Here is a 25,761-nt window from a genome sequence, read left to right on the forward strand (position 1 = left end):
CATGTTGCATGTATGCAGCATCTTTGTTTGGATCCTGATTAAAATGCAGTGGTTGCCTCTAATTTTAAAAGGAAAGAGCACAGACGAAGACTTAGTTTGTTTATATGAAGAGATTTATTTTATTTGTGTTACTTATTTATTTGATTTGGGGCTTGTTTTAAATTTTAAATTTAGTTTTGTTTTTTACATTTACATTAAATTAAAATTTTGTTATTTAGCAAATGCTTTTATCCAAGGCGACTAATAAATGAGGACAATAGAAGCAATCAAAACCAACAAAAGAGCAATAATATGCAAATGCTATATTATTATGGTGTTATATTTCAATTTCACAAAGAAACGTACAGTATTTTGTCTAAGCAATAATAAAAGGACACATTTAATTTATAATTTGTCTTAAATCTAATTTTGTTAAAAAAAATTGTGAATCGAATCGCTAAATCAAAATCGTTTTATGCATTCATTGATTACTGCCTTTTTTGATATATTTGTATTAAATGATAAAACACAGAATCCAGAAAAAAAATCAGGGCACTATTACTGTTACAGTCTTAATAAATTAAACGTTTTATGAATTCAATTGATTAGACAGCCATTTTGATGATTCAAATTTCATTAACAGTTTAAATGGACATATCAACACAGAAAATAAAACTGATTTTATTCAGCCCTGCAGTAAGACCAGTTTAAATTGTGATTTAAGAGATGATTATTAATTGCCGTCAGCATTTTGTTGAGTGTTGAGTTTATGTTCCATGCCTTTTATCAGGACAACACCTCATTAAAACACTGCCCTATTGTTCCTCTTTATCACTCAGATTCAAGGGTCTGAAAAAAGGTGGAGTCTCAGAGAACGCTTCCTACTACATCTTCACACAGTGTGCTGATGGGGCCTTTGAGGCGTTTCCCGTTCATGCCTGGTACAACTTCACACCTCAGGCCAAACACCGCACGCTCACAGCAGAGGAGGCAGAGGAAGAGTGGGGCAGGTGAGGGCAGGTTGAGTGTTGCATTCATGAGAACAGCTCTGATGGCTCTCCTGAGCGGCCAGTGTCAAATAATTGTAAACGCGTCTAAAGCTCAGACACCACATCTACTTATTTTTCCACATAGGAGAAACAACGTGGTGAATCACTTCAGTATCATGCTTCAGCGACGCCTCAGAGGACAGGAGCGAGGAGAGGATGATGAGGAGGAAGGAGAGAAAGGGGGGAAGAAAAAGAAGAAGAAGGGAGGCAGGGGAGGAGACCTGCGCATACATGACCTTGAGGACGATTTGGAAATGAGCAGCGACGAGAGTGATGGCAGCAATGGAGATGGTGAGCAACGGCTCTGAGAACGAGTGTCAAATGTAGGGCTTTCTTACCAAAATGCCTTCTTTCAATGCAGATGATGAAGCCAAGTCAAAAGCTAAAAAGGACAAAGGCCCCAAAGGCAAGGGAAAGAAGAAGAAGAAAAAGGGCAGCGACCTGGAAGGGTTCGAGGATAGTGATGATGGTGACTTTGAGGGGTTGGAGGTGGACTACATGTCTGATGAGAGCAGGTGACTACTACACAAATCTTTATGTACTGTTACTTTTGCCAAATATTAATAGCCCTTTATACAAAGTCTCTCTTCATGGTTATTGCAGTCTAGTCATAATCATTCTTTCTTTGCTCCAGTTCTGAAGAAGAAGAGCCAGAGAAGACGAAGCCCAATAAGGGAGAGGATGTCCCTAAAGGTTAGTGACTCTGAAAGTGTTTTTTTGTTTGTTTTTGCCTTTCTACAGGAGTGTACTTCATTTAATTCTGATGTTTGATTTGAGACGACTCCATGAAGCTCCAGTGGCTTTTTTCAGGAATTGATGAAATGTCTGAGAGTGAGGAAGAGAGTGAGGAAGAAAACAAGAATGAAGAAGATGGCAAGGAGGAAGAAGAGGAAGAAGATGGAAAGAAGACACCGGTGCAGGTGGAAAAGAAGAAAAAGAAAGGTAAAGGCAGTCTAATTTTGGATTTTTTTTCTTTGTATTTGAAAGAGTTAGTCATGTTTATTGGATACTAGTAGGCATACCACTAAACATAAAAATAAAATGAAGGAATTAATTATCAGTTCATTTAAAAATAAAAACTTTTTATATGAAACCTTTACTAATTATTTCGTATAAAAATACACTTCATAATTGTAGTTAAATGTAACAGTAAAATAATGTATTGAATTATTTTAAATGCAACTTTTAACTTTTATAATTAATATATTGATAAATGCTTTGTAATTTTTTTAGTGCTAATCTTCCAAAATCCTCCATAATGTTGACAATCTCTATATTTTTATATTTATTTTTTCCCATTTTGTAAAAATCATTGTGTATGTCGTTTCAGACAGCAGTGGCGAATCCGACAGCTCCGAGGACAGTGATATTGAAGGAGAGGCAGCTTCAGCACTGTTTATGGTGGTAATGGTTTATATTTGTGTGTGTGTGTGTGTGTGCGCACGTGTGTGTTTGGGAGAGAGTATGAGAGAGAAGATTCTGATGTTGTTTCATGTGTATATGGTACAGTGCTCTCTTGTTGTCTCCCCTCTCACAGAAGAAGCGCACTCCTCCTAAGCGAGGGGGTGGTCGTGGCTCAGCAGGTAGTTCAAGGACAGGAAGTCGACCTGGCACACCTTCTATCGACAGCGCTGCCACTTCCAACACTCTCCGTGCCGCTGCCAACAAACTAGAGCAAGGTACACTCCATGAAACTCAGCTAATTAAAAAGATAAAATGAATTGCACAAACTGCAAGGCTATTACTTGCTTGATTTAATAGCATACATATTTGCAGAGAAAAAAATTAAAATTACTGCATGATGTTGTGGCAAGAAAATAGATTACAGAAAGTGGGTTTAGGAGCATATTAATGTTTTTTTTTTCTTATATATATATTTTTTTTTTAATTGATCAAACTTTTGTCAGGTAAAGGGATATTCCAGCCAAAAATGAAAATTCTCTCATTTACACACCCTCATGCTGTCACAGATGTGTATGACTCTCTCTTCAGATGAACACAAAGATTTTTAGAAAAATAATCCATAGAGTTCATATAATGCAAGGTGTACGGGACCTCCAAAGTTGAAGCTTTAAAAACCAAACAAAGTGAACAGGGTAATGCATATGACTCAGTTGGTACAGGGGGCTGTTATGTTTATTTATTTTGAATCATCAATTTTGGGAGTCCCATACACTTTTATTATATGGACTCGGAGATGAATTATTTGTCTAAAAAAAAATATTTGTTTGTGTTTATCTAAAGAAAGTCATATACATCTAGGATGGCATGAGGGTGAGTAGATGATGAGAGAATTTTTGTAATAAGCCGTGACATTGCTTGTATTATCTGACTAGTATCTCATCTTGCCTCTGTTTCTCTTCACTGCTAAGGGTTAGGTAAAGTTTTAACTTCATGTATCTGCTCCTCTGTCTCAGGTAAGCGGCAGACAACTGTGCTCAGCTCAGAGACTCCAGCTGCGAAGAGATTAAAGATGGAGCCCAGCCCTCAGAGCTCTTCAGGGAAGAGCACACCCCAACCAGCGTCAGGGAAATCCACCCCCAGTGCCAGGTGCTTTTTTTTCTTAAACATTATCTAAACCCTCAGCTCTCCATTTCTTCTCCCTATCTCTGTGTCCTGGGTCTTTTCTCCAGCTTTCAGCTGATTTCCTCTATCCCCTGAGAGAAGGAGGACCCAGTTAAACTTGCATTAAACCATACAGTACCAGCGTTTCCCCCACATAGACTTTACTTGGGCGGGCATTTTTGCTTTTATTATTTTTATCCTCTTATAGTTTTTTTTTTATCCACCCAAAATAATGAAAACATTCGCGATCGATTAACTAGTGGAATATCTCCCCTTGCCCTACGTTTTGTATCTGCTCGTTCTGTGTGCGCGAGAACTGTTTCCTCCCGCTGACATTCCCTCGTGCGCTGCAGAGCCAAAGACAGGGCAAGACAGTGTATGGGCTTACATTTCTGCCATAATTCTGCGTGCGAAAGATCATATTTTGAGCGCACAAAAGTGCATTTTGCACGCGCGCGATCTAAATTTGTGGAGAAAATTTTCGTTTCGCAAAGAAAAAAGTCTTTCGAGCGCATGGAAATCAATTTTGCATTTAAAATACGTTTTTGGATGTGTGCAGACCTTCTCTTTTGCGCGTGCAACGTTTCACTAGCTTGCTCACCTGATGCCCCCCCCCTGGCTGCTAAATTCTGATTGGCTGCCTTGACAACCAGTCACAACATTTCTTGCATTACCTCGACAGCGGAAGGGGACAAATACAGTGCATGCTGATTATATTGTTTTCCAAGCACATTTTACCAATAATTATAACTACTATTAATCTTGTATTTAATCACTTATAATCTATATATTATTGTTCATGAAGGCTGGAAGTGAAAAACGCTTTATATTCATTAAGCAGGTTATCTTCTACAGATAAAATCTCGAGATGGACTAAAAATGAACTCCCAAAACTTACTGCCAGATTCCGGAAGATAAATTCTTCAAACAGTGGTACAAGAGGATGTGGTGCTGGTCCTTCTCAACTTATCTGTCTATAAAGCATATATATATATATTCAAGCATTTTACTACACTTCAGTATGTGATTCTTATTAAGTAGGGGTTATTTTTTAGGATTCTATACTTAACCCAAGTCTCTGAGAACCTGACAGCTTGTACTTCTGGAGAATGCAGGTAGATTGCAGTTCTGGAAAATGGTGGCGCTGGAGACTAAATGGTTCCTGGTGATTTCACACCTAATTCTTCACCTTAATTCCTAATTATTTTGCAGTTAACATGAATCTTTTCTTCTCCACATGTTTTTGACTGCCCTGCTGACCCACTGAGCATTTTGCTGTCCAATGGTTATGCATTCACTTTGCAATTTCTAGTATTGTATTAGTTTTGAATATTTATTTCTCATGGGCATTTAATAAATTTTAAGAGTTAAATCTCTTTTTTGGCTCATTTTATCTGTAAAAAAAAAATCTGCTTAATTATGCACACCTGAATATAAGACATTTTTCACTTCAGCCTTCATGAATAATTATATATCAATTATAAATTATTAAATAAGATTAATAGTAGTTGTTAAGATTGATGTCGTTTGGAATTGGTCAAATGTGCTTGGAAAAAAATATAATCAGAATATCAACTTGCATAATAATTATGCATGCACTGTATTTGTCCTCTTCTGCTGTCGAGGTAATGCAAGAAATGTTGTGACTGGTTGTCAAGGCAGCCAATCAGAATTTAGCAGCCTCGGTCTCTGATTGGCTGGAATTATGGCACATTGTAAGGCTGGGTTGTGTTGCGCACGCGAGCTGTTGGCATTTTGCGAGCACAGAGGGGGGGGGCATCAGGTGAGCAAGCTAGTGAAACGTTGCACGCGCAAAAGAGAAGGTCTGCACACATCCAAAAACGTATTTTAAATGCAAAAGTGATTTCCATGCGCTCGAAAGACTTTTTTCTTTGCAAAACGAAAATTTTCTCCACAAACTCAGATCGCGCGCGTGCAAAATGCACTTTTGTGCTCTCAAAATATGATCTTTCGCGCGCAGAATTATGGCAGAAATGTAAGCCCATAGACAGTTGTGGGCGCTTCACTCGTATTTGTAACTAAAAATAGATGTGTGCGAACTGTAAAATGTATTTAGGAGCACTCGTGCGAATAAAGCAAAATCCCTCAGGGCGAGTTTTCTTAAATTTAATTTCATAAAGTCTTCAATACATGAAATGGTAAAACAAACATCTTAATGATTATTTTAAGACGTCTTATATTTGAGGATGGAAAAACATAAATTGCGATACAGCCTGAGCCTATTGATTATTAAACTTCAAAAGGCTATGATTTCATTTAAAAAGAGCGCTGCACGTTGTTCAACAGGTTCAGGCAACAGCGCTAGTTCAGACTGCTTCAAAGTGACTCTCAATCAATGAATAGCGCACATTTATGGTAAGCGATTGCTTATGAACTCGTTGAATTATGACAATGTCTACTTTATGAGACCTTTATATAATATGTTTTAGACGATTGTAAGAATGCATATTTGATCTCTCATCTGAAGGACCAGGCCGCATTGTAGACATTTAAAAATAAGAGTCCCGGTGTTTTTCGGGCTTGCTTTTAATAAAAAGTCACGTTTTTCTTTTCTGGGCGTTATTGGTTGCACAATAAATGGTATTTAATTTAATTTCCATTTAATTCATAGGAAACTATTGTAGTTTCTGGCTGGGATGCTTCCCCACAGGAAGAAAAGTCAAAGAACATTATTTGACACATTATTCAATAAATAGATTTTACTAGTATCAGTAAAATCTGTGTCCCATTCACTGAGAGAGACACTACATGACAAAGCAAGGAGAATTCTACCATTTACATGCTGTAATTTTGCACAATGCATAATATGAGTATGTTATTAAATGTAATAGTAGCCTATGTAATTTAATTTAATTTCAATAAATACAAATATTGTTAAAAATCCCACATTATTTGTTATTTGTCACATGTAGTAGACCATTTTTGGCCGTGGGTAATAGGATTTTCCACCCGGCTACCACCGCAAGTATATTTCAAACCTGTGGGAAGCACTGCAGAACTGTATCCAGTAACACTATGACACTGTGTGTATTAGACCCATAATGCAGAGTTTATGACAAATGTCTCAAAACATCACAATTCTTCACCACATTTTATCCCATCAAGCATTGCCACAGTCACAAACTGCATTATGTCTCGCTTATTTCAAGCATGTATAACATCTCCCCTTTAGTGATGTGCTGCTGACGGAGGATGCCGTGCGCAGGTATCTCATCAGGAAGCCCATGACCACTAAAGACCTGCTGAAGAAGTTCCAGACTAAGCGCACAGGCCTCAGCAGTGAGCAGACGGTCAACGTGCTCGCCCAGATCTTGAAGAGGCTCAACCCAGAGAGGAAGAACATCAATGACAAGATGCACTTCTACCTCACTGAGTGAGCACAGCTGAGGAGAGAGTGGAACTGAGCGCCCATCACCAGCAGCCTCTCCTTTAACAATACAGCTCTTTTGGGTCAAGGCTACCAACTTGATCTGAAATTTGTCATTTTGCTTTCAACTATTCAGCATTTATTAACAGTAGTATTTAAGTGCTGTTAATCGAGTTTCAGATGAGACCGAAAACTGAGAAGCAAGCAATGGAGTAGGTTTTTGTATATTGTAACGGATACAGGAAAGATGTTTGCAAATTCCACATTTATGCCTGTTAATGACAAGTTGAATAACAGAGAGAAGCTGGGTAATATCAACACAATGATTTTTCATGAAAACCTGCTGAATTTTGAGAGGGTCCTTACCCAGAGAATACAATTGCATCTGTGGCTTTTATTACACATTAATTTCTTATCACATTTGTTTGCTGTGTTTTTTTTTTTAAACTGGCTGTAAAAAGTAAAACTTTTGCAGATTTCTCCTTTGGTAGTACATTAAATTTGTTCCTAAATAAATAACAGTGTTTGTTAATTTGTTTAAATTTCATATTGTATGCATCAGTGAAAGGATGGTTTCTCTACGGTGGTTCAGGCTGTAGGATTGCCGAATGACTAAAGAAACGTTATCAGCACGATGGTATAAAACTGTACATTTCTAGTCTATTACCACCCACTGCCACTTATACCAACGACGGAAATAAGCGCAGTTAGAATAGCTACATATATGGGAGAGCGTTGCTATTGTGTGACTATTGTATTGCAATAGGTAGCACTTTAATATTAACCTTGAATCAAGTCTAGTTAGCAGATAAATAATAATTGAAATGGTTTAATAATATTTTGTTATGGTTACACTTGAATTGGTTACAAAATAGATGAAGGATGGTAAAGCATAGTTAATTGTACCCAACATGTAAAATATTACCTGAGAGAAAGAGATCGAGAGAGGAAGAAAAAGAGGGAGAGAGGGCAGAGACCCAAGAAGAGCTCCAACAAAGAAAAGAGGGAACAAAGAAAAGAGACAGAGCAACAGTTACAGTCCTCTTTTATCCCTTCCTTGACCATGTGACTAAAAACCAAATGTGAGACATTCAAACTGACCAATCAGCAGATTATAACTTCACCCACTGGGCAAAAGGTGTGACAATTAGCAGACCCCCGATGTATACACATGTTGGCCTACAGGCCTTGATCACTATCAGCACCTCTGTGCCTTCAGGAATGCCAAATGGCCCTTTTGTTACTGAAGATAGGTTTGGGACAGGAAAGCAGTAGTCTTTGATAATTTTTGACCTTACATCAGTAATGTATTGTTTGAGAAGAAAGCCACAATAGTGGATAGCAAAAAATATTTATTAATAGACATTGTAAATAAGAAGCAGTTCCAATCACTGTCTTAATCCTTTTCCCTGACTTAATTTACATTATACATTGTATCAATCAATCTTTTCCCTTCATTTATCCAATACAGGTATTTGGACAACATTTCAGTGAGGTGAATGTTATCCTAATGTTAAAAATTGTTTCCCAGCAGTTGTTTCTTTGTGGTTATTCTAGGAAAATGCATCTGATTTATACATTTTTAGCTACCCGTGTGTGTGAGTATCTGAAAGATGAACAACTCTAGTCAAAGGTGGTATGAAAAAGCCACAGCATTTCCAAGACAAGTGCCAAGGTCAGTCCAGTTCTTTTAAACAGGCAGGTTTCGACAGATGACAGAGATGCGGCGATGACGTGGAACCTTCTGTCCTGAGAAAAAGGATTCTTCATCTTTCAGGATTTCATGGGTGAATTTAAATCGAGCATCATCCCTGTTGATATGAACACGTGTTTTACAATTCAAATTTTGAATGTCATCTAAAATAGATGTTCACATTTTGTGGAAACCAAAATAGTCTTCTGCCAGTTTTGTGAGAGATCAAAAAAAAAAAATGCTGGGTATATACCTTAATATATAAAGTGAGCGCCGACTCAGAAGCAAGTCCACCCAATCTGTGGATTTGTTTTCTGGGACTATTCGCATAACACTATCGGACAACAGGCTCAGCCCTGCAATAGTGCTTCCACAGAACTGGCAAGAGAGAACAGCAAGCACAGAGAACATTAATTATGTACAAATAACAGTGTTAAGTGTGGAGAACATCAATATTGTACAAATAACTGAGAGGCAGACCTTCACACTGTCAATATGGGGTTTGATATAGCCCTCTTTGTCCAGGTCCAGAACATGAATTGGCCCAAGCAGTGGACTGCCTTCAGGAAATGCAACTGCTCTCACCCGCCTTAAGATACTTTCACACATAACTCCCCACTGCAGGCGCTCTGTTTCTCTGTAGCCGTGAATAGCCTGAGTGGTGAAAGAGAAATGTACCAAAGAACTGGAAAATGGGGCGAAGGTAATTAATAGCCAATGGCCAATAATTAACAGTAGGAATTTTACAAATAAAATGCCCTAGAAACATGTTTACAACCTTATTTAGTTATAACAACAATCTTGGTTTTTATTAACAAGTGGAGAACAATTGAGGTCAAGACCTAGACTGTAGAAAGGTGGATCTTTAATTTCAATGGAAATTATTTTAGTTTTACTTTAGGTTCATGTGTAGTGGGACACATGAAACCCAAACCCACTTAGTCATAAAACGTAATAAACTGTGTCTATTTTATTAAGCTTTATTATGATATTTTTTGTTTGTTTGTTTTGTTTTTCAACGGAATGAGCTGCACCAACGACGATAAAACGACTGTTTCCAAGCAGGTTTCCCAAACACTTCCCTCTCTTTGGTTGTTCCGACAAAGTAGCCCCGCCCAAAACTCATGGGATTGGAAGAGAGCCACCTGCTAGATTTCTGATTGGCTAACTCAAATTCTTTATTCACCGCTTTCTCTTATAAAAGGTATTATTAATCAGCACACCTATTTCACTTATAGTGGGAACGTTTTCAAGAAAGTCTTGGGTTCACTTGGAAAGTACAGGTAGGTTGGAACTACTCCAGTACACTACACATAAGCTACAACCATAAAAACGTTGAGAGTAGCAATCACAAACAACGGGTATGAAATGACGCTGGATGGCAGTGTTTACACACTTCTCAATAGTACTTACATCGTCCCAGTGGTCAAACTCATATCGCTTTTTTCTAAGTCCTGTCTCTACTTCTTTGAAAAGGGCATTCTCCTCTTCCTCGCTGATGAAACACTGTCTAACTTCAACATGCCCACGCACTACGGATAAAATTTCCTGAGACGATCCGTGCAACCATTTACACTCCTCTTTGCTCTCGGGGCCTTTCCGTAAAGCCGAGCTCTCCGATAAAAGCCTATACAATAAGGGATTTTGGAAAGATTTCCTCTGTACTTGTTTCGATACTCTAATTAGTAGTGTCATTCTGTCGAGGACATACGATGGCACTTAAATATCCACAGTATTCAGCGTACTAGTGTCACTACTGTCATTGACTGGGCGCCATTTTGAACTCGCTAAGATTTCTGGGACTTGAAGTATTGGGACAACGTAGCAGTGGTCTAGCGTTATATTCAGTTTTCAACGACAAAATACAATTTATGGGAAATTGTGAGTGCAAGCAGCAATGGTGATGAAATAAAGATGCAAAATTCAGCTGCAGTTTACAAGAAAATGTTTTAAATGAGTTAAAAATAGTTTAACTTTAGAACGGTGTTATTTATTTCGCAAACGGCGATGCATTCAGCTACAAATACACGCAAACGAGTTTAATTTGCCCTCTGTTGTTTCCAGTGAGTAAAGACGACATTCTTCTACTCTAGTGATGATAAATTATATGTAATTGCAATTCCGCTTTTCAACACTAGAGAGCACCACATGACTATTGCTTGCTGTGATAGATGAAGAGAAAAATAAAAAACTTTATTTCTGGGGGCAAACGCATCCTTTTTTGATTTCCTCCTAACATAAGCACGCTTAATAACAGATTTTTTCTGTCTCTTCCTATTTTGCCCCTTGGCTGAAAGTTCACGTTTTAAATCTATAAAGTAACCAACCTCAATTTCTATCGGCATGTTTTTGTTAAATGTGAAATAGCTCTCGCTCCCCTCCACCTGCTGGCTATTCAGTATTTCTGTGTTATATATTATAATCCAGACTTGTGACAATACAATTCAAACCCAATCTCCAATGACTGTGCTTTTTTTTCAGACTATTATGTCACTGTTAGATGTCTCTGTCTCTCTCTCTCCACACACACACACACACACACACACACACACACAAACAAACCAAATTGACTGGTTTCTCTCATCAATTAGCCTGCAAGACTGTAATGATGGTAATTATTTGTAATTGTAATGGTCAGGCAGTGCTGTTTGTGGCAGTAAGAGGGCAGTAAACAGTCTGTAAGTAAGTGAGATTTACAGGCAGTAAGACATTGAGTGCTGCTACATGGCTCTGGGGAATGTGCAATATATCCACACTGTAGCCAATACAGCAAAGATTAGAAGATTGCAAAGCCTGAAATAACTCAGAGCATAGCCTCAGAATAGTTTATTCCTGTTTTTGTTGCAGATATGTACTGGTTTACATTACACATTAGCTCAGAATTTTCTACATATTAGAGAGGAAATTCTATTTAAGTTCTTTACAAACTTTAAATCACTTTTAGAGGCAACTTCAGATGCGACCCATTTAAATCAGTTTTACATTTGATCGCTCTGAAAATATAATTTATCCTTTGCTAAGCCTCGTCCCTTTGGTGGCTCTTGCTAACCCAAACCAGCTTTACAAAACATCCTATAGAAATGAACTGGACATTCTTTGAACAGCGTAATATTCAGTAAAATGTGCTCATGAAGTGGTAAAAAGGTATTATTGTTATATTGGCTTAAATAAATCATGTAGTTGAAAAGTGTTGTATCTGCTATTTTTAAAAGAAATTGTGAAATTTAGTAAAAACATAATTTAAAACAGCGGAGACTGCAAATTATAATTGACCAAAAAAGCCTAATTTGAAAGCAATTAAAATTAGGATTGCAAAGGGGTGGAAAATTTTTTGGAAACTTTCCAAAAGTTTCAGAAAATTTCCAAAATTTATGGAAAGTTTTGGAAATTTTCTGGAACTTTTCCACCATTTTGCAACTCTAATTACAATTGATAGCATTAGGGAACGCAATTGTTAACACAAGGGAAACAATGCTTTACCATATTTTTGGTAATTTGGTATTTAAACTTACCAAACAAACAGAACCTCCATAGATGTACATTTGAAAAAAGCTAAATATTTTCGGAAAAAATGGTAGACAGCAGACGTTCTAAGGTATAATTGTCAGCAGGGGCGTCATGCACTCGTTATTTTTGAGGGGGGTGGTCATGTGACACACAGCAGCCACAATAGCACTTATGTTCATATGTTTTATTTATTCATTTTCCTTTTTATTCAAAACATTCCCAAACGCATTAACTATATCATGAAATATCTGGATTCTCACCTATGTTAGTTGATCTATAGTGGGCGATGGTCAAAGTAGCCTAATAATGTAGTCTATTACTATGTATATGCATAAAAACCTGTCTGTTTACTTAAGTAACAGATATGGGTGTCATGCTATAACATAGTTTTAATACGACTGACTTTATATTTAATGTGAATTTAACATTGAAAGTTAATGTGGATAAAAACATTGTAAGTTAGGCTACTTATCATAACACTTTCATTGGACTGAAAGAGAGCAAAGAACATTTACATTATCAAAGAACATTTTCACTGACAGCCTAGAGTTCAAGCACTCTCAAAAACTCCCATTAAAATCACTGAAGCTGTTTACACTGTGAAATGAATATCTTACTTATTTATACACACATCTGCACTTTGTTGTTTCTAACGAGAGAATTCGCCAGAAAGAGGTATTTAGACAGCGAGCGAGTGAACAAAACACCAGCATTTTAGCGATGACTCATCTGAACTCCTCTGATTGGCCATTGCATTCATAAGTTTAACAGCGTTGTGTGTGATTGGTTAATGCGCAGTGCTGTAAAAACGCGTCTGACTCAGCGCCAGCCAGTGAACGCAGATTTAGCAGCTTATGATATGACGGCTGAACATTCTAATCACGCTGGTGTGATTGTATTAAATATAGAAAATAATTATTCAGCTATTTTTTTGTCTTTTGGAAGCTGCATTTAAAATCCACTTGAATCAAAAATCTCTTTGAATGGGCATGAAGCCTCTGATTGTCAGCAACATTCTTAAGGCGGGGCTAAAGAATGGTCAATTCACAAGAATAAATCAACACTACAGCTGAACATTCCAGACCTAAGGGGGCATCAGGCGTTTGTCCGCACAGACAACACATCGGTGGTCTCCTACATCAATCGGCGGAGTTATGGAAGCTGTGGGCATGGCCCCTGAGGGGGCACAGCTCCTAGCATCTGGTCTCTCAACTGAGGTTGTTGAGGCTGTACTCCAGTCCAGAGCTCCCGCCACTAGGAAACAGTATGCCTTGAAGTGGAAACTTTTCGCTTCATGGTGCGGACAGTGACTGCAGGACCCAGTCAACTGCCCAATTGGTACAGTTCTGGAGTTTCTGCAGGAGCGATTCTCCGCAGGGTTATCTCCCTCCACTCTGAAGGTATACGTGGCGGCCTTAGCTGCTTACCACGCCCTTCTGGGTGGTCAATCATTGGGAAGACACCCACTTGCCACTCGTTTCCTCCGTGGCACTCTGAGGCTGAGGCCAGTACAGCGCACCGAGGTGCCCTCATGGGACCTGGCTGTGGTTCTGGAGGGCTCATGCAATGCCCCCTTTGAACCTATAGAAGAAGTTCGGTCAAGTTGCTCAGGCTCAAGACCATCTTTCTCCTCGCTATTTCTTCACTAAAAAGGATCGGGGATCTTCAGGCACTCTCTGTTTCATGCTTGGAGTTCGCTCCAGGCATGGTTAGGGCATTCCTTTACCCGAGGGCCGGGTATGTCCCTAAGGTGCCCACTTCTTCACCAGGGCCCATAGTACTTAAGGCATTCTGTCCTCCTCCATACCAGGAAGTAGGCCAAGAAAGGCGTAATCTGCTCTGTCCAGTTCGAGCACTGGACGCTTACGCACACAGAGTTGCCCCGTCGCGTAAGGCAGATCAGCTTTTTGTTTGTTTTGGTCCGCCAAAGAAGGGATTTCTGGCGATCAAGCAGACTACGGGTAGGTGGGTGGTCGAGGCCATCTCACTAGCCTACGAGTCCTCTGGCCTCCCCTCACCTATGGGGGTTAGAGCGCACTCGACCAGGAGTATGGCGGCCTCCAAGGCTTTCAGCTTGGGTGTGGCCTTGCAGGACATTTGTGCTGCGGCGGGCTGGTCCTCTCCGCACACTTTTGTCTGCTTTTACAACCTAGACCTGGCTTCTACCCCAGGTTCCCAAGTTCTCTCTTCGTGATGTGCTCATAGGACACACACACAGGCAGGGACTTGGTAGTATGGCGCAGTTGGTATTCTCGTTCCCAAAGCGACTCGACGCAGCTCGAGTTCCTGAAGGGGAACGTCTCTAGGTTACGTATGTAACCATGGTTCCCCGAGGGAACGAGACGCTGCGTCTCTTTGCCATACTCCCTGCATCCCTGCAGGCGCTACTTCATCGAAGCTGGTTTGCGCCCGGCCGGATGTGCCTTTATGCTTTCTGGTGCTTACGTCACCCTGCTCGTGACGTCTCGCTGCTCCATTGGACGGATTTGACACGTGCTTCAGAACGCGGTCACGCAAGGGCGTTCCCAAAGCGACTCGACGCAGCGTCTCGTTCCCTCGGGGAACCATGGTTACATACGTAACCTAGAGACGATTGTCAGCAACATTCTTAAAGCGGGGCTAAAGAATGGTCAATTCACAAGAATAAATCAACACTACAGCTGAACATTTACATATACATACACATGCAGACAAACACAGCTACATATTTATCTCACTTCCTGAGAGGTCAGTCTGGCCACCCTCCAATCCTGTCATCCTGCAAGAGCATTTTCTCAATGGGCTTCATGACTGACACCAGCTGATCTAAAGAACACAGGAAATCGTTTAAGCCTCTAAGACTCAGACTGTTTGTCAAGTGACTATATATTGCTCAATTGATTTTAATGTAAATACAGGCTCATAAATGACTTTGATTTCCTGGAGAAGTACAAGGCATGGAGAGGGCGCAGAGAGAGTTGCATTGACTTTGTATATGGACACAAAAAACACATTTACATTTACATTTAGTCATTTAGCAGACGCTTTTATCCAAAGCGACTTACAAATGAGGACAATAAAAGCAGTCAAAACTAACAAAAGAGCAACAATATATAAGTGCAAATGACAAGTCTCGGTTAGCCTAACGCAGTACACGTAGCAAGGTGTATATATATTATACACACACACACACACACACACAAAGAAAAACAAGTAGATAGAATAGAAAAAATAGAAAGCTAGTTTTTGTTTTTTGTTGTTTTTTTAAATAAAGAATAAAAAAAGATAAATATAGATAAAGTAGAATTAAAATAGAATAGAAAGTGTTAGAGTTAGAGGGTCAAATAAAGGTGGAACAGATGTGTTTTTAGTCGTTTCTTGAAGATGGCCAGCTGCTCGGATTGATTTGGGCAGGTCATTCCACCAGGAGGGAACAGTTAATGTAGAAGCCTCTTTGAGATGGCACAATAATATGCCGTTCACTTGCAGAATGCAAGCTTCTAGAGGGCACATAACTCTGAAGTAATGAATTTAGGTAAATGAGTGCAGAGCCAGTGGTGGTTTTGTAGGCAAACATTAATGCCTTGAATTTAATGCGAGCAGCTACTGGTAGCCAGTGCAAATTGATGAACAGAGGTGTGACATGTGTTTTCGGCTCATTAAAGATTAATCTTGCAGCAGCAAAAAACACAACAAAATTTCTCAGAAGATCCACACAAGAATTAAAGTAATATAGATTGGAACAAGAATTTTTGGGTGAACTATCTCTTTAAGTTGATGGGGATTACAGATGTAGCAGAAATGCTTGGATTTGAGCGGAAAAGAGGCACTGAGCTTGGGAATCAAGTTAGGGAAGCAGAGCGAAAAGAAAGTATAACAGATGAGTGAAAGCATATTGTGATGACTGTTCTGTCCCTTTGTGAAGATGCTGGCCTACTTACTACCTACAGTTTACAAGCACTTTGAGTCAATGTTCAAGTGCTGTAAACAGATCAACAAAGACATTCAAAATTTCTGTCTATTACTGGCTTTTTTGATCATTTTATGGTTTTTACTATATATTTCATGCAACAGTGACACATTAATTGCACAATAGTTCCTGACAGATTGTGAAAACGTTATGTTAACATGTTTATCCAGAAATGGTCCGTTTGCTAATCTCCTATTGGTGCAGTTAATGAGACTGTCTATATGTTAGTAGAAGGGTTAGGAGCACTGAAGAGAGTTGAATGGATGTTTTGTCAGGCATTGGGGCTTTTAATAATTCTACACTGTTTAAAAATGTATTGTACCTACATCAGGCTCTTCCCCAAATAAAACACTCCGCTCAGAGGACGATGGCCCACTTTACGCTCTCATACACAGTCTCCGTATCACAGCTACATATTCATCTTTGTCTCTTACCTGTGCCAAAAAGTGTATATTATTTGTGTTTTCATTTTAATTGTATAAAATATTTAGCATAAATGAGCCTCTAAAGAAGCCCATAAACACACAAAGCAATCGTGTGTTCAACTCTCTTTTTTTCTCTAGTGCATGTTTATTGCATCTGACACACTAACATACCGAGGTTATATATTGCGATACGACCCTTTCCACTGACCAGTAGGATTTATATCTGGAAGATAAGGTTAAATAAGGAGCAGAGAACCTGGTATACATGCTGTTTATGAATTATTCAATTTTATGAGTCACTGAGTTTAGCTTCTGCTGCAAATACACAGCAGTATTACTTCAGAATTCTTGATCGGCCCTGTGTGCATATGTTCACATTTGTACCATCTCCTTATCACCATTATATGCAGTCACTGAATGCACACATGCAAACTGATGCATTATGCTTTTGCCTTTGTTTTGCGAGATTTACATGTGACACTTTTATGGGCACACTGAGCACTTGATTGACTTTTGATTGATTTGATGACAATTCTCACACCACGTTTTCTCTGAATCTGAGCATAGCTGAGGCAAACTCGTCTGTCACAGGACAAATTACAGTCTAAGAGACCGGAATTTACTCAATTCAATTTTGGCAAAATGTGCAGCTCATTTTGCCTTTGTAGAGCAGTATAGTGAGACATCTTATTGACTTCTCTCTTTCTTTGGCTGGCTGTGTGCTTTCTGTGTGCTGCTGTGTTAGATTAGTGTGGCATGCTTTAATAATGCACTAAGGGAGGGGTGTTTCTGCTTGGCAGCAGGAGAGAGGCTCTGGCATTCAAAAGCAATCGCCTTGTGAACCCCAACTGTGTGACAAGGCTGACACAACAGGACTACAGCACACATCACAGCATACAGCCCCACCACTGAGACTGCATTCATAATCAATACGTAAACATGCACAATATACAGAAACTCTTCATTAAGAAGATTAGTGGTAACACAAGAATAACTTAATTAGATGAACATATACACTCTTTATACATTCATTATCTTCTAAATGGCCAAAAAATGTTCGCTGGTCCCAATAGTGCCAAGCAAAGCCCTTCATTTGTGTTGTCTAAAATGTGTGGATGTTTTAAATGTCTTTTAGCAATGTAATATCACAGCTGTGCAAAATTCTTGTACAGAGGCAGCTGTCAGGATGATGAGCAGGATTTGTCTTGATCAGGGTTTTATGGGGTAGGAGCTGCTAGACCGTGTAGGACAGTCACTAAATTGGCAGTTTTGATTTCCAAAGATAATGAGTCTCGGGTTGTTTTGTGTTTTTGTGGGTGTTCGATTACTTTACTGTGGATATGTATTCTTTATATAGCATTTAATTTGCATGTTTAGTTTTTTTCCCCCTCTGTTCATAGTTTGATTAATGAATTTAGGCCACAGTTTAGAGCTCTGACTCACCAGTTCTCAAGTTTGGTCACTTGGAATAATTGAAAGATAATTCTACAAATCATATAACCAGCACATTGCATGTAAGCAGGATATAATCTGTCCACACATTGATCTTCAACAGTAACTGTAGTCTAATACTTGGCTGGTATTAGTCGTAATTACTTAATAAAATTAGGGTAAGAAATTGTTGCGAATACACCACGACTTTTGTTTGGAATTGGTATTTGATTGGAATATAAGTTTATGTTAATGTAGAAACCAAACTGCCTTTACATGAAGCAAATGCTCTGCATGTTCTGAAAGATGTTTACATTGTAGCTGTTACATGTTTATATTTTGTTTATCATTATTTGTTTTATATTTAATTTTGGTATATTATATTTTTAATTTAGATCCACGGCTATGTGCAGTGTTTCAGAACCATGGACAGCTGCCTTCGCGGCTGTCATTAGAACGGTGCTCTTGCCTAACTGAGTTTACAGATCAAACTTTGTTTGGGGGGGGTGAGGTTTCATTAATGCAACCGCCCAAACCAAAGGCTGAGGGTGGTTTAAATAGCACAAATGCCAAACAGATTTAGTTGTAATAGATTTAGGCTATTATTTACGTTTCAATTGTGTTAACAACAAAAGTTATATTATAAATTGCTCACTCAGAACGCTTATTTTTACCTTGCGCAAAATAAACGCTTTCGAACAGATTTCGCGTACGTCTTCGGAAGTAATCATAGCAACTACGCTGCGGTGCTTTAAAGGTAAATATTTAGCTGCAATATCACTTTATTATAGATTTATAATCACAGACTTAAACAGGAGTTTTTAGCAGTAAGGTGGGCAAGCAGGGGTATAACTGATAAAAACTACACATGGGAGAGAGGCACTGTCCGCCGTACCACGACGGTGTCCACTTGTTTTAGACGTTGGGATGGGGCATTAGGAGGACCAGTACTGTATATCCTCCTCTGCTTACTGCTTCCTGTGATATCGGATAGGTGGGCACTGTTAAGGTCGCGCGGGTCTATTGATTTTTGCCTCTCGCGGCAAAACAACCGTGTCCTAAAGCATATTGCTCTTGCTTAATTCACTCTCAAACCCGTTTTTCTAACACATCACATGGCCACATGGCTAATGTATTAACCCGATCTAATGAAAGTGCGTATCAAAAGCAAGAGTTAATGTTTAAATTTGGCGCACAGTTTATACCCAGAAATGGACTTTGACGTGCATGTGATACGTAATGGGTAGGATTAGGGTTGTGGGGTAGATGCTGATCAGGTGTACGCGAAAACTGCCTATTAAATGCACGCCAACAAATTGCTTATCATATGCACGCGACAACTGCTATTATTTGCACGTCAAACACGTGCGTATCATATGCACGCCAAAGTCGATTTCTGCGTATCAATAGCACGATTTTCTGTTTGTATTTCACACAGTGGCGGCTCGTGGGTTTTAAAATAGAGGAGGCACACTAATTGTATTGGTCTGGGATCCCTGCCGATTATTATTATTAGTATTATTACTATTATTATTATTTGCTTAACCACTTTAAAATGGCTTTTTGGTTGCTTTTAGTCAGAAAACGTAAAGAAAACGACATACAGCAAGATTATATAATTTCACTTACCTGGCCTATCACTCGAAGCAAACATCCATCCCTTCTTAAAAGTCAGTGTTAAAAGAGAGCTGCCTGTTGCGCCATTTAATTAAGCCGACTGCTATAGCCTATATCCAGCTTAGGCTGTTTTCCCTAAATCTGTATATATACTGTTTGAATGACAGCTTGGTAAATCTGTTGGCAATCAAATATTGAATATCGCTACTCATCATAAGTACTTGGTACATTATCAGCACAGCGGCAGATGTTCAAACTAAAATCACGTAATTTACATCTCTATGATGATTGGTTGATATCAGAAGGAGGCTAGCCTCCCCTTACGAGGTTTCTTTTCTCAACACTCCTCAGCGCTGAAAGTGAACACTCGATGGTGATTGGCTAATTTTTTTAACCAACGGAGGCACGAGAGCTCAGCTCTCCCTCGGCCTCCCCCTCCCCTTCTCTATCATCAGCAGATTCGGCACATTCGCGATAGAAAAGCGGCGCTTTCACGTTATGGTATTACAACTGTGAAATTACAAACAAAAAAAATACACATTCTGAGACATGAACTGAAATGAATTGTGAATTTTATTGACATTAAATCGTCCTCCTCCCATTTTCACCTCACCCCTGCCTCCCCTGCCTCCCCCGACGAGCCGCCACTGATTTCACATACTATTTAAACACATTGTCATGACCGTGCTCAATGTATAGTCTATATTAAATGGTTGGCGATTAATTATATGTAAAAGTCTGCACTGTAAATTTGTTAGCAACTTGCAGTGTGTGTGTGTGTGTTTTAAATTTAAAATGGAAGGTTTATTTTTGTTTTTTTTACAATGTACAATTTTTGGTGCATTTCCACTTCCCAATTCCATGCGTGAACCACATAGACCTACAGTTTGAACTAAACAAAATACAGCCACCAAAATGCCATACCCGTATGCTTGATGCTTGTAACATTACTGTATTCTTACGGCACTTTTCTGTAAGGTAGCTTAAATTTCACAGGTGCCATTTTTTCTGTACCGTAAATTTAACAAGCATTTTTTTCACTATTGTTGAAAAAATGGGTGGGATGGAGGAGAGGGAGAGTTGTCAGCTGTACTGATGGGAAATCTCCGTCTATTAATTCCGAAATGTCTGCGTCTAAGAATAGCCTGTCGGTCCTCGCCCTACGTGCCCTAGCAAAGCGGAGCCGTTCCCGAGAGACGCGCGTTTGAATGCGCAGCTGTCTCCCAGCGCTCACATCCCCACCACTGGCACAAACAGTCCATAACCTGACAACGCGCTGTCAGCTTGTTACGTTCCGTTATCTCAAAAACTGCACAACCCCTCCGTGTCGTAAAAACAAGCCGACGGTATTTTCATGCGGCAAAGGCAGGTGAGCTGAGGCTGAGAACGCATTCGGTGGAGACTCAACAGTCGGTTCAGGTACAGACCGGAGTCAGAAGAATAAATTAATCAGTGGGGTGCGTGCGCCGTGCGTCATGTGCTGCAAGAAGAACTGGCCAGAGCGCTGAATTGATCAGTGGCTCATTATAGCTTAGCTTGCCAGCTGATCGGAGCTAATTTCGTTCGGCTTGTGTTTCACAAGCTGATATCCTGCGAGCCCCCACCCCACACTCGCCCTCAACTGCCTCCTCCCCCTCTTTTTTTCTTCAGGGGCGCTTGACGGAGAGTAACGAGGCTAACAGACAGCTCAACATTGGCAGAAATAAGGAATAGAGGGATCCGAGTGTTCTCACGAACGGATTGCCCTCACACTCGGGGAAGATGAACAGATCCTACGCGGCCCAGAGCCCAGTGCAGGGGAACACAAGCGGCAATGGGAACCCGGAGATGTCGCCGTAGTCCCCTCGCGACTGATGCTTCTACTTTCTGTCACGGTGTGTCCCTTCATTGGATTTTATGACGGTTGGATTGGTTCTTTTGCACTGAAATGCCAGTGATAGCTCTGGCGAAAAGGATGACACCTTACCAGTGAGCAAAAAACAAACAAACAATCGATACTTGTGAGACCTGTTATTGCATCCGAATAATTACCTGTGTCGTGAAGAAGAGGGAAACGGAATTAACATCAGATATCGCACATCTCTCCGTAGCTGAGATGCAAATACATGCGAGTAAACGTGAGCGCGAGGTGACCGAAGGCAGATTATAGCTACACCGTGCCAAATATTGCGGATGTTGCGAAATAAATAATTAATCATTTTTATCCTATTTTTTCCCCGTTTTAAATAGATATGGATACTGTAATCATCAAAACTGAACTCGGATGATTGTTTTAAATGTTTCCATTTTTGTTCACTTGGTTAGCCATCACACCTAGATCGTATAAATGATTGTAGCTATGATAATTGCAACCTGAATTTCCAAGGAAAAGCGCGGATGAGAGACAGTTCTGGAAAATATGAGGATGGAGCCACAGAAAACGAGAGATTTAGCCAAGAATTGCATGGCCGTGGAAATATGTTGATTGTGGACATAAAATGAGGTGATGATGGACCATTTTGTGTGTTGAAGTGGGCAACGAACCTGTGAACTACAAAATATAAGGCGCGCTTTTTTTGTTCGATTTTTTTTGTTTGTTTGTTTTTGTTGTTGTTTTTTTTGTTCGTTTTCTTTTTAGTTTGCTTAAAATCTAACCATCAAGCTCCTGGAGCGTAACATCGCATATAAAAGCCATGAAGACAAATGTGTACTCCAGTTATACACGTATTAAGTTTTGAAGCAGATGGGATGTAATGTGGTGTGGTCGCGTTGAATATTCGCCCCCTTTTTTCCTGCTTCGTGAAGACTGGCATTTGGTGTCTATAGAATGGCTCGGTTCGGAGATGAGGTGCCGTCCAGGTATGGCGGAGGACCGGGACACGCTCAAGGGGGACCCGGCCGCGGCGGCAGCAGGCAGGGCGGCCCGCCGGGTGGTCAACCGAGAGTGTACAAGCAGTCAATGGCCCAGCGAGCCAGAACTATGGCCCTGTACAACCCTATACCGGTGCGGCAAAACTGCTTCACTGTCAACCGATCTCTGTTCATCTTCAGTGAGGACAACTTCGTGAGAAAATACGCCAAAAAGATCACCGAATGGCCATATCCTTTTAAACCCCCTCAGTGAGTACCCTGGGGCCTCCGGTTGCAGGTATAGTGCGCTTGAGTGTGGCATGTGTAAGATCACCTGAAAATGTCTTAAAACACGAATCACATTGCCGCTGGTTTAATGATAGCTGAAGAAAAACACGAGCGAGCGCATGATTTGTTCGCGGACGTTTCATTAGAATATTTCTAGGTGTTTATTTGTCAAGTTATTTCGGTGGCAAAATTAATCGAGTCTATTTCTGGGGTGGGTGTGTGTGTTCGGTGTGTTACGCACGGTAAGGGCGCGAGGTGAGCGGTGCTGTGTGACGGTAACGGGCTTGCTGATGTCAGCATGTGCAGTCTCTCAGCTCGGTCTCATTCGAGAGAAAGCGATGGTGAAGAGGGGAGGGGAGGTGAGGGGAGGGGTAAGCCACCATTTCCCATATTCTAAGAGCTCCTGGAGAATACTGGGTGTATATGTGTACTTGCATTTTTCATAGCGCACCTATTGAGCCACGTGTTTAAAGACAAATGGGGTTTTGTATGGAGAGAATTGGAAATTGTTAAAGCAGTATCACAAGGCCGCAGCAGGTAATAACAACAGTGCTGGTGTTTGACACAGCGTGATATTGTTTTTTTTATACATCAGCTTAGTAAACATGACAACCAGGAACTTGCATTTTAGGCAATTGGCTAGTCATCTCTGGTTTATAGCAACACAAAATGATGTTTTATTAAAAAGGTTCGGGAAGAGCAAGATCAGATAATCAACCAATGCAGCACAGGTGGAGCTTGTCTAGTCGATCAATTAATTAGCAACCCCAATGCCTCACTCTTAAACTATTCTCATCCCATACTGGGGATGAAGTTCTCTGGGTTCAGGCTATATTCTGAGCTCGAAGCCCTACTTCAAGACAGCACACCAAATATGCTTAATATTTGATAAATCCTATTATATGTAATGAAATGTAATAAACTCGTGAATAGTTTAAAAAATCAAGCAGCACACAGACTGAAAGCTAATCTGGATTGGAGTAGGCTATGTTGGAGTAGGCTGCTCCACTCCGCTACTTCCAAAATCACGTACAGTTTAGAGTAGGCCTATGTACTGTATTTGATGAAGAATTTACTTTTTGAGTCTTAATAAATTACGTTTTATAAGTATGCATTTGTGTGTGGTATTGACATGTGGCCTATGGTATCAGCCGCATGTTCAGTGCCATTTAGTATTATAACAACTTTTCTCACATGGGTTTATGGGAAAGTAAAGTGCCTATCAAATGGATATAATTTTATGCCTAGTGTTTTATGAATACTGCAAATTAGGACATACTACTCATTTAACATATTTGTTTTCGTCTACTATATAGTAAGGCACTGTTGTATAAAAACTGTTGCATTTTAGGAATGCTTGATGTGTATGTAGGTGTAAATTATCATGTGTATTTTCATGAAACCCATTCATCTGGAAATAGGTACTGGGTTTTTTAGTACACCAGTTTTATATTGTTTTTAAATGCATATTTATTTTTGAAAATGAAAAATCACGTGCATCCATTGAGCAGATCCATTAAATCATGTATATATTTTTAACTTGGCTTTTGACAGTTCACTGAAGCTTCCACTAAAGACTTTCCACCTTATTGATAAAAAAGATTGGATGCCTGATACCTGATCAGTATAATGGCGGAACAACCCAATAAACATTAGTGTTTTATATAAACAAATCTTTAGGGCTAGCTACAGAAAAAAATCAGACTCCAGAAAAAGTTCACTCCCCTCCTTTTCTAATAGACCTCTTAGGATTTAAAATCATTAAATGTGCACAACCCCCTTTTGAAACTGTATTTTGATCTGCCAGAGCTTTCAGTGACCTTTAACCTTGCACTAGGCCTGAAAGCCACTCTTTCTATAAACCTCATTCTTCTGATTTATCTCACGTAAACATGTAATGAGGCCTTGTGATCTGAGGTCCTTAACAGAAGTGTTTTTTAGATACCCACAGTATAGCAGCTTTTTCAGTAGTTTTAGTTGACTGTGATTTGTATAGTACAGATGTATCTGAATAAGAATTTATGAATTGCAGAAGTACGTAGTAGTGAGTCACATGTAGATTAGATGAAATTGTAAACTCAATGTATGGTTGCCAAACATTACATCCTTTCTTTTACCTAATGAAAGTCTAAAAATACATTTGTGATCCATAAATCGTCTCAGCTTCTCTACATTTATGGGCCGTCTCTCTTTGCACTGTAAATGGAATGTAACCTTATAGCTGTGTTTTCTCATTTTAGTTTCATTGACGACTATGAAACTGCAGACTATGTGGAGTGCAGATAAGTATGCACATCTATCCGAAGGGACCTTAAATATATGCTCAGTTCAGTCATGAACCCAGGGCTGGACTGGTAATCGGGCATACCGGACATGTTCCCGGTGGGCCGACGCACTTAAGGGGCTGACAGAAGTTTTTTTTATTTTATTTATTTTTTTTGTCAAGGACCATGACGCAGGGACAGCGAGCAGCCAGTGGCCCATTGGATTGTCTCCTGTATTGACAGAGTAAACCATCCGATCACAATGCGCTATAGACGGAGTGATGAAGTACTTTGCTCCGCCTAAAGATCGCTTCACTTCAACTTCTTCCTCATCGGCTTTCCCCACATTTTCACAGCAGATTTATCAAGAACAGGTTTGCTCTGCGGTGAGTGATGCTGGCCAAAGAGCCAGGCAGGGAGAGGAGAGTAGTTGAATCGGTAAAGTGCTTGATAGGGACTCGCAGAGGCAGGCATCTAACCTATCCTAATGTGTGTGCGCGCCATGAGTGTAGAATACGAAAACACTTTTTAATAAAATGTAAATTTAATCAAATGTAAATTCGCGATTTTTTTTTGCCAAGTCAAGTGTGTTCATAGAGGTTTCCATGGGCCAATGTGAATACATCTAGATTTAAATTCAAATAGACACGATATTGTCGGACATGACGTTTTATTCTTATTCAAAACAACTAGATGTGATATGAGTGTGATATATACATACACTACCAGTCAAAAGTTTTTGAACAGTAATATTTTTTATGTTTTTTAAAGAAGTCG

General features: G+C 39.7%; 3 protein-coding genes across 5 annotated transcripts in view; 2 read left to right on the forward strand and 1 right to left on the reverse strand.

Annotated features, from left to right (window-relative positions):
* Positions 1-7,497, forward strand: part of gtf2f1 (general transcription factor IIF, polypeptide 1) — a 15,172-nt gene extending 7,675 nt beyond the window's left edge. For 2 of the 3 annotated variants that reach the window (XM_016268993.1, XM_016268992.1), the window contains 9 exons: positions 819-989; positions 1,114-1,319; positions 1,390-1,543; positions 1,663-1,721; positions 1,839-1,970; positions 2,359-2,432; positions 2,566-2,707; positions 3,446-3,578; positions 6,787-7,497. In XM_016268993.1, the coding sequence (XP_016124479.1) occupies positions 819-989; positions 1,114-1,319; positions 1,390-1,543; positions 1,663-1,721; positions 1,839-1,970; positions 2,359-2,432; positions 2,566-2,707; positions 3,446-3,578; positions 6,787-6,991 (1,276 nt within the window). In that variant the 3' untranslated portion in view covers positions 6,992-7,497. The remainder of the gene's footprint in view (positions 1-818; positions 990-1,113; positions 1,320-1,389; positions 1,544-1,662; positions 1,722-1,838; positions 1,971-2,358; positions 2,433-2,565; positions 2,708-3,445; positions 3,579-6,786) is intronic. The other variant, XM_016268994.1, reaches the window with a different exon arrangement.
* Positions 7,498-8,287: 790 nt separating this feature from the next.
* Positions 8,288-10,457, reverse strand: alkbh7 (alkB homolog 7). The gene is made up of 4 exons (XM_016269011.1): positions 10,088-10,457; positions 9,155-9,328; positions 8,928-9,052; positions 8,288-8,792 (listed from the first exon to the last, which is right to left on the reverse strand). Exons 1-4 carry the CDS (start codon positions 10,367-10,369, stop codon positions 8,672-8,674), a joined length of 702 nt encoding a protein of 233 aa, XP_016124497.1. The 5' UTR covers positions 10,370-10,457; the 3' UTR covers positions 8,288-8,671.
* Positions 10,458-20,909: 10,452 nt separating this feature from the next.
* The window catches only part of LOC107583071 (voltage-dependent P/Q-type calcium channel subunit alpha-1A-like), a 66,261-nt gene continuing 61,409 nt past the window's right edge, over positions 20,910-25,761 (forward strand). The window contains exon 1 of the mRNA XM_016269165.1: positions 20,910-22,681. Within this exon, the coding sequence (XP_016124651.1) occupies positions 22,410-22,681 (272 nt within the window). The 5' untranslated portion in view covers positions 20,910-22,409. The remainder of the gene's footprint in view (positions 22,682-25,761) is intronic.

This window comes from Sinocyclocheilus grahami, unplaced genomic scaffold, assembly GCF_001515645.1.
Source record: "Sinocyclocheilus grahami isolate Dianchi unplaced genomic scaffold, SAMN03320097.WGS_v1.1 scaffold49.1, whole genome shotgun sequence".
Taxonomy (NCBI): Eukaryota; Metazoa; Chordata; class Actinopteri; order Cypriniformes; family Cyprinidae; genus Sinocyclocheilus; species Sinocyclocheilus grahami.

Excerpts from the sequence above, each read along its gene's own strand:
- alkbh7 (XM_016269011.1), bottom strand. The coding sequence starts at position 10,369 with ATGACACTACTAATTAGAGTATCGAAACAAGTACAGAGGAAATCTTTC. Across the intron at positions 9,329-10,087 it reads AGTTTGACCACTGGGACGAT|GCTATTCACGGCTACAGAGA; the intron begins GTAAGTACTATT and ends TTCACCACTCAG. Across the intron at positions 9,053-9,154 it reads CCCATATTGACAGTGTGAAG|TTCTGTGGAAGCACTATTGC; the intron begins GTCTGCCTCTCA and ends CTCTCTTGCCAG.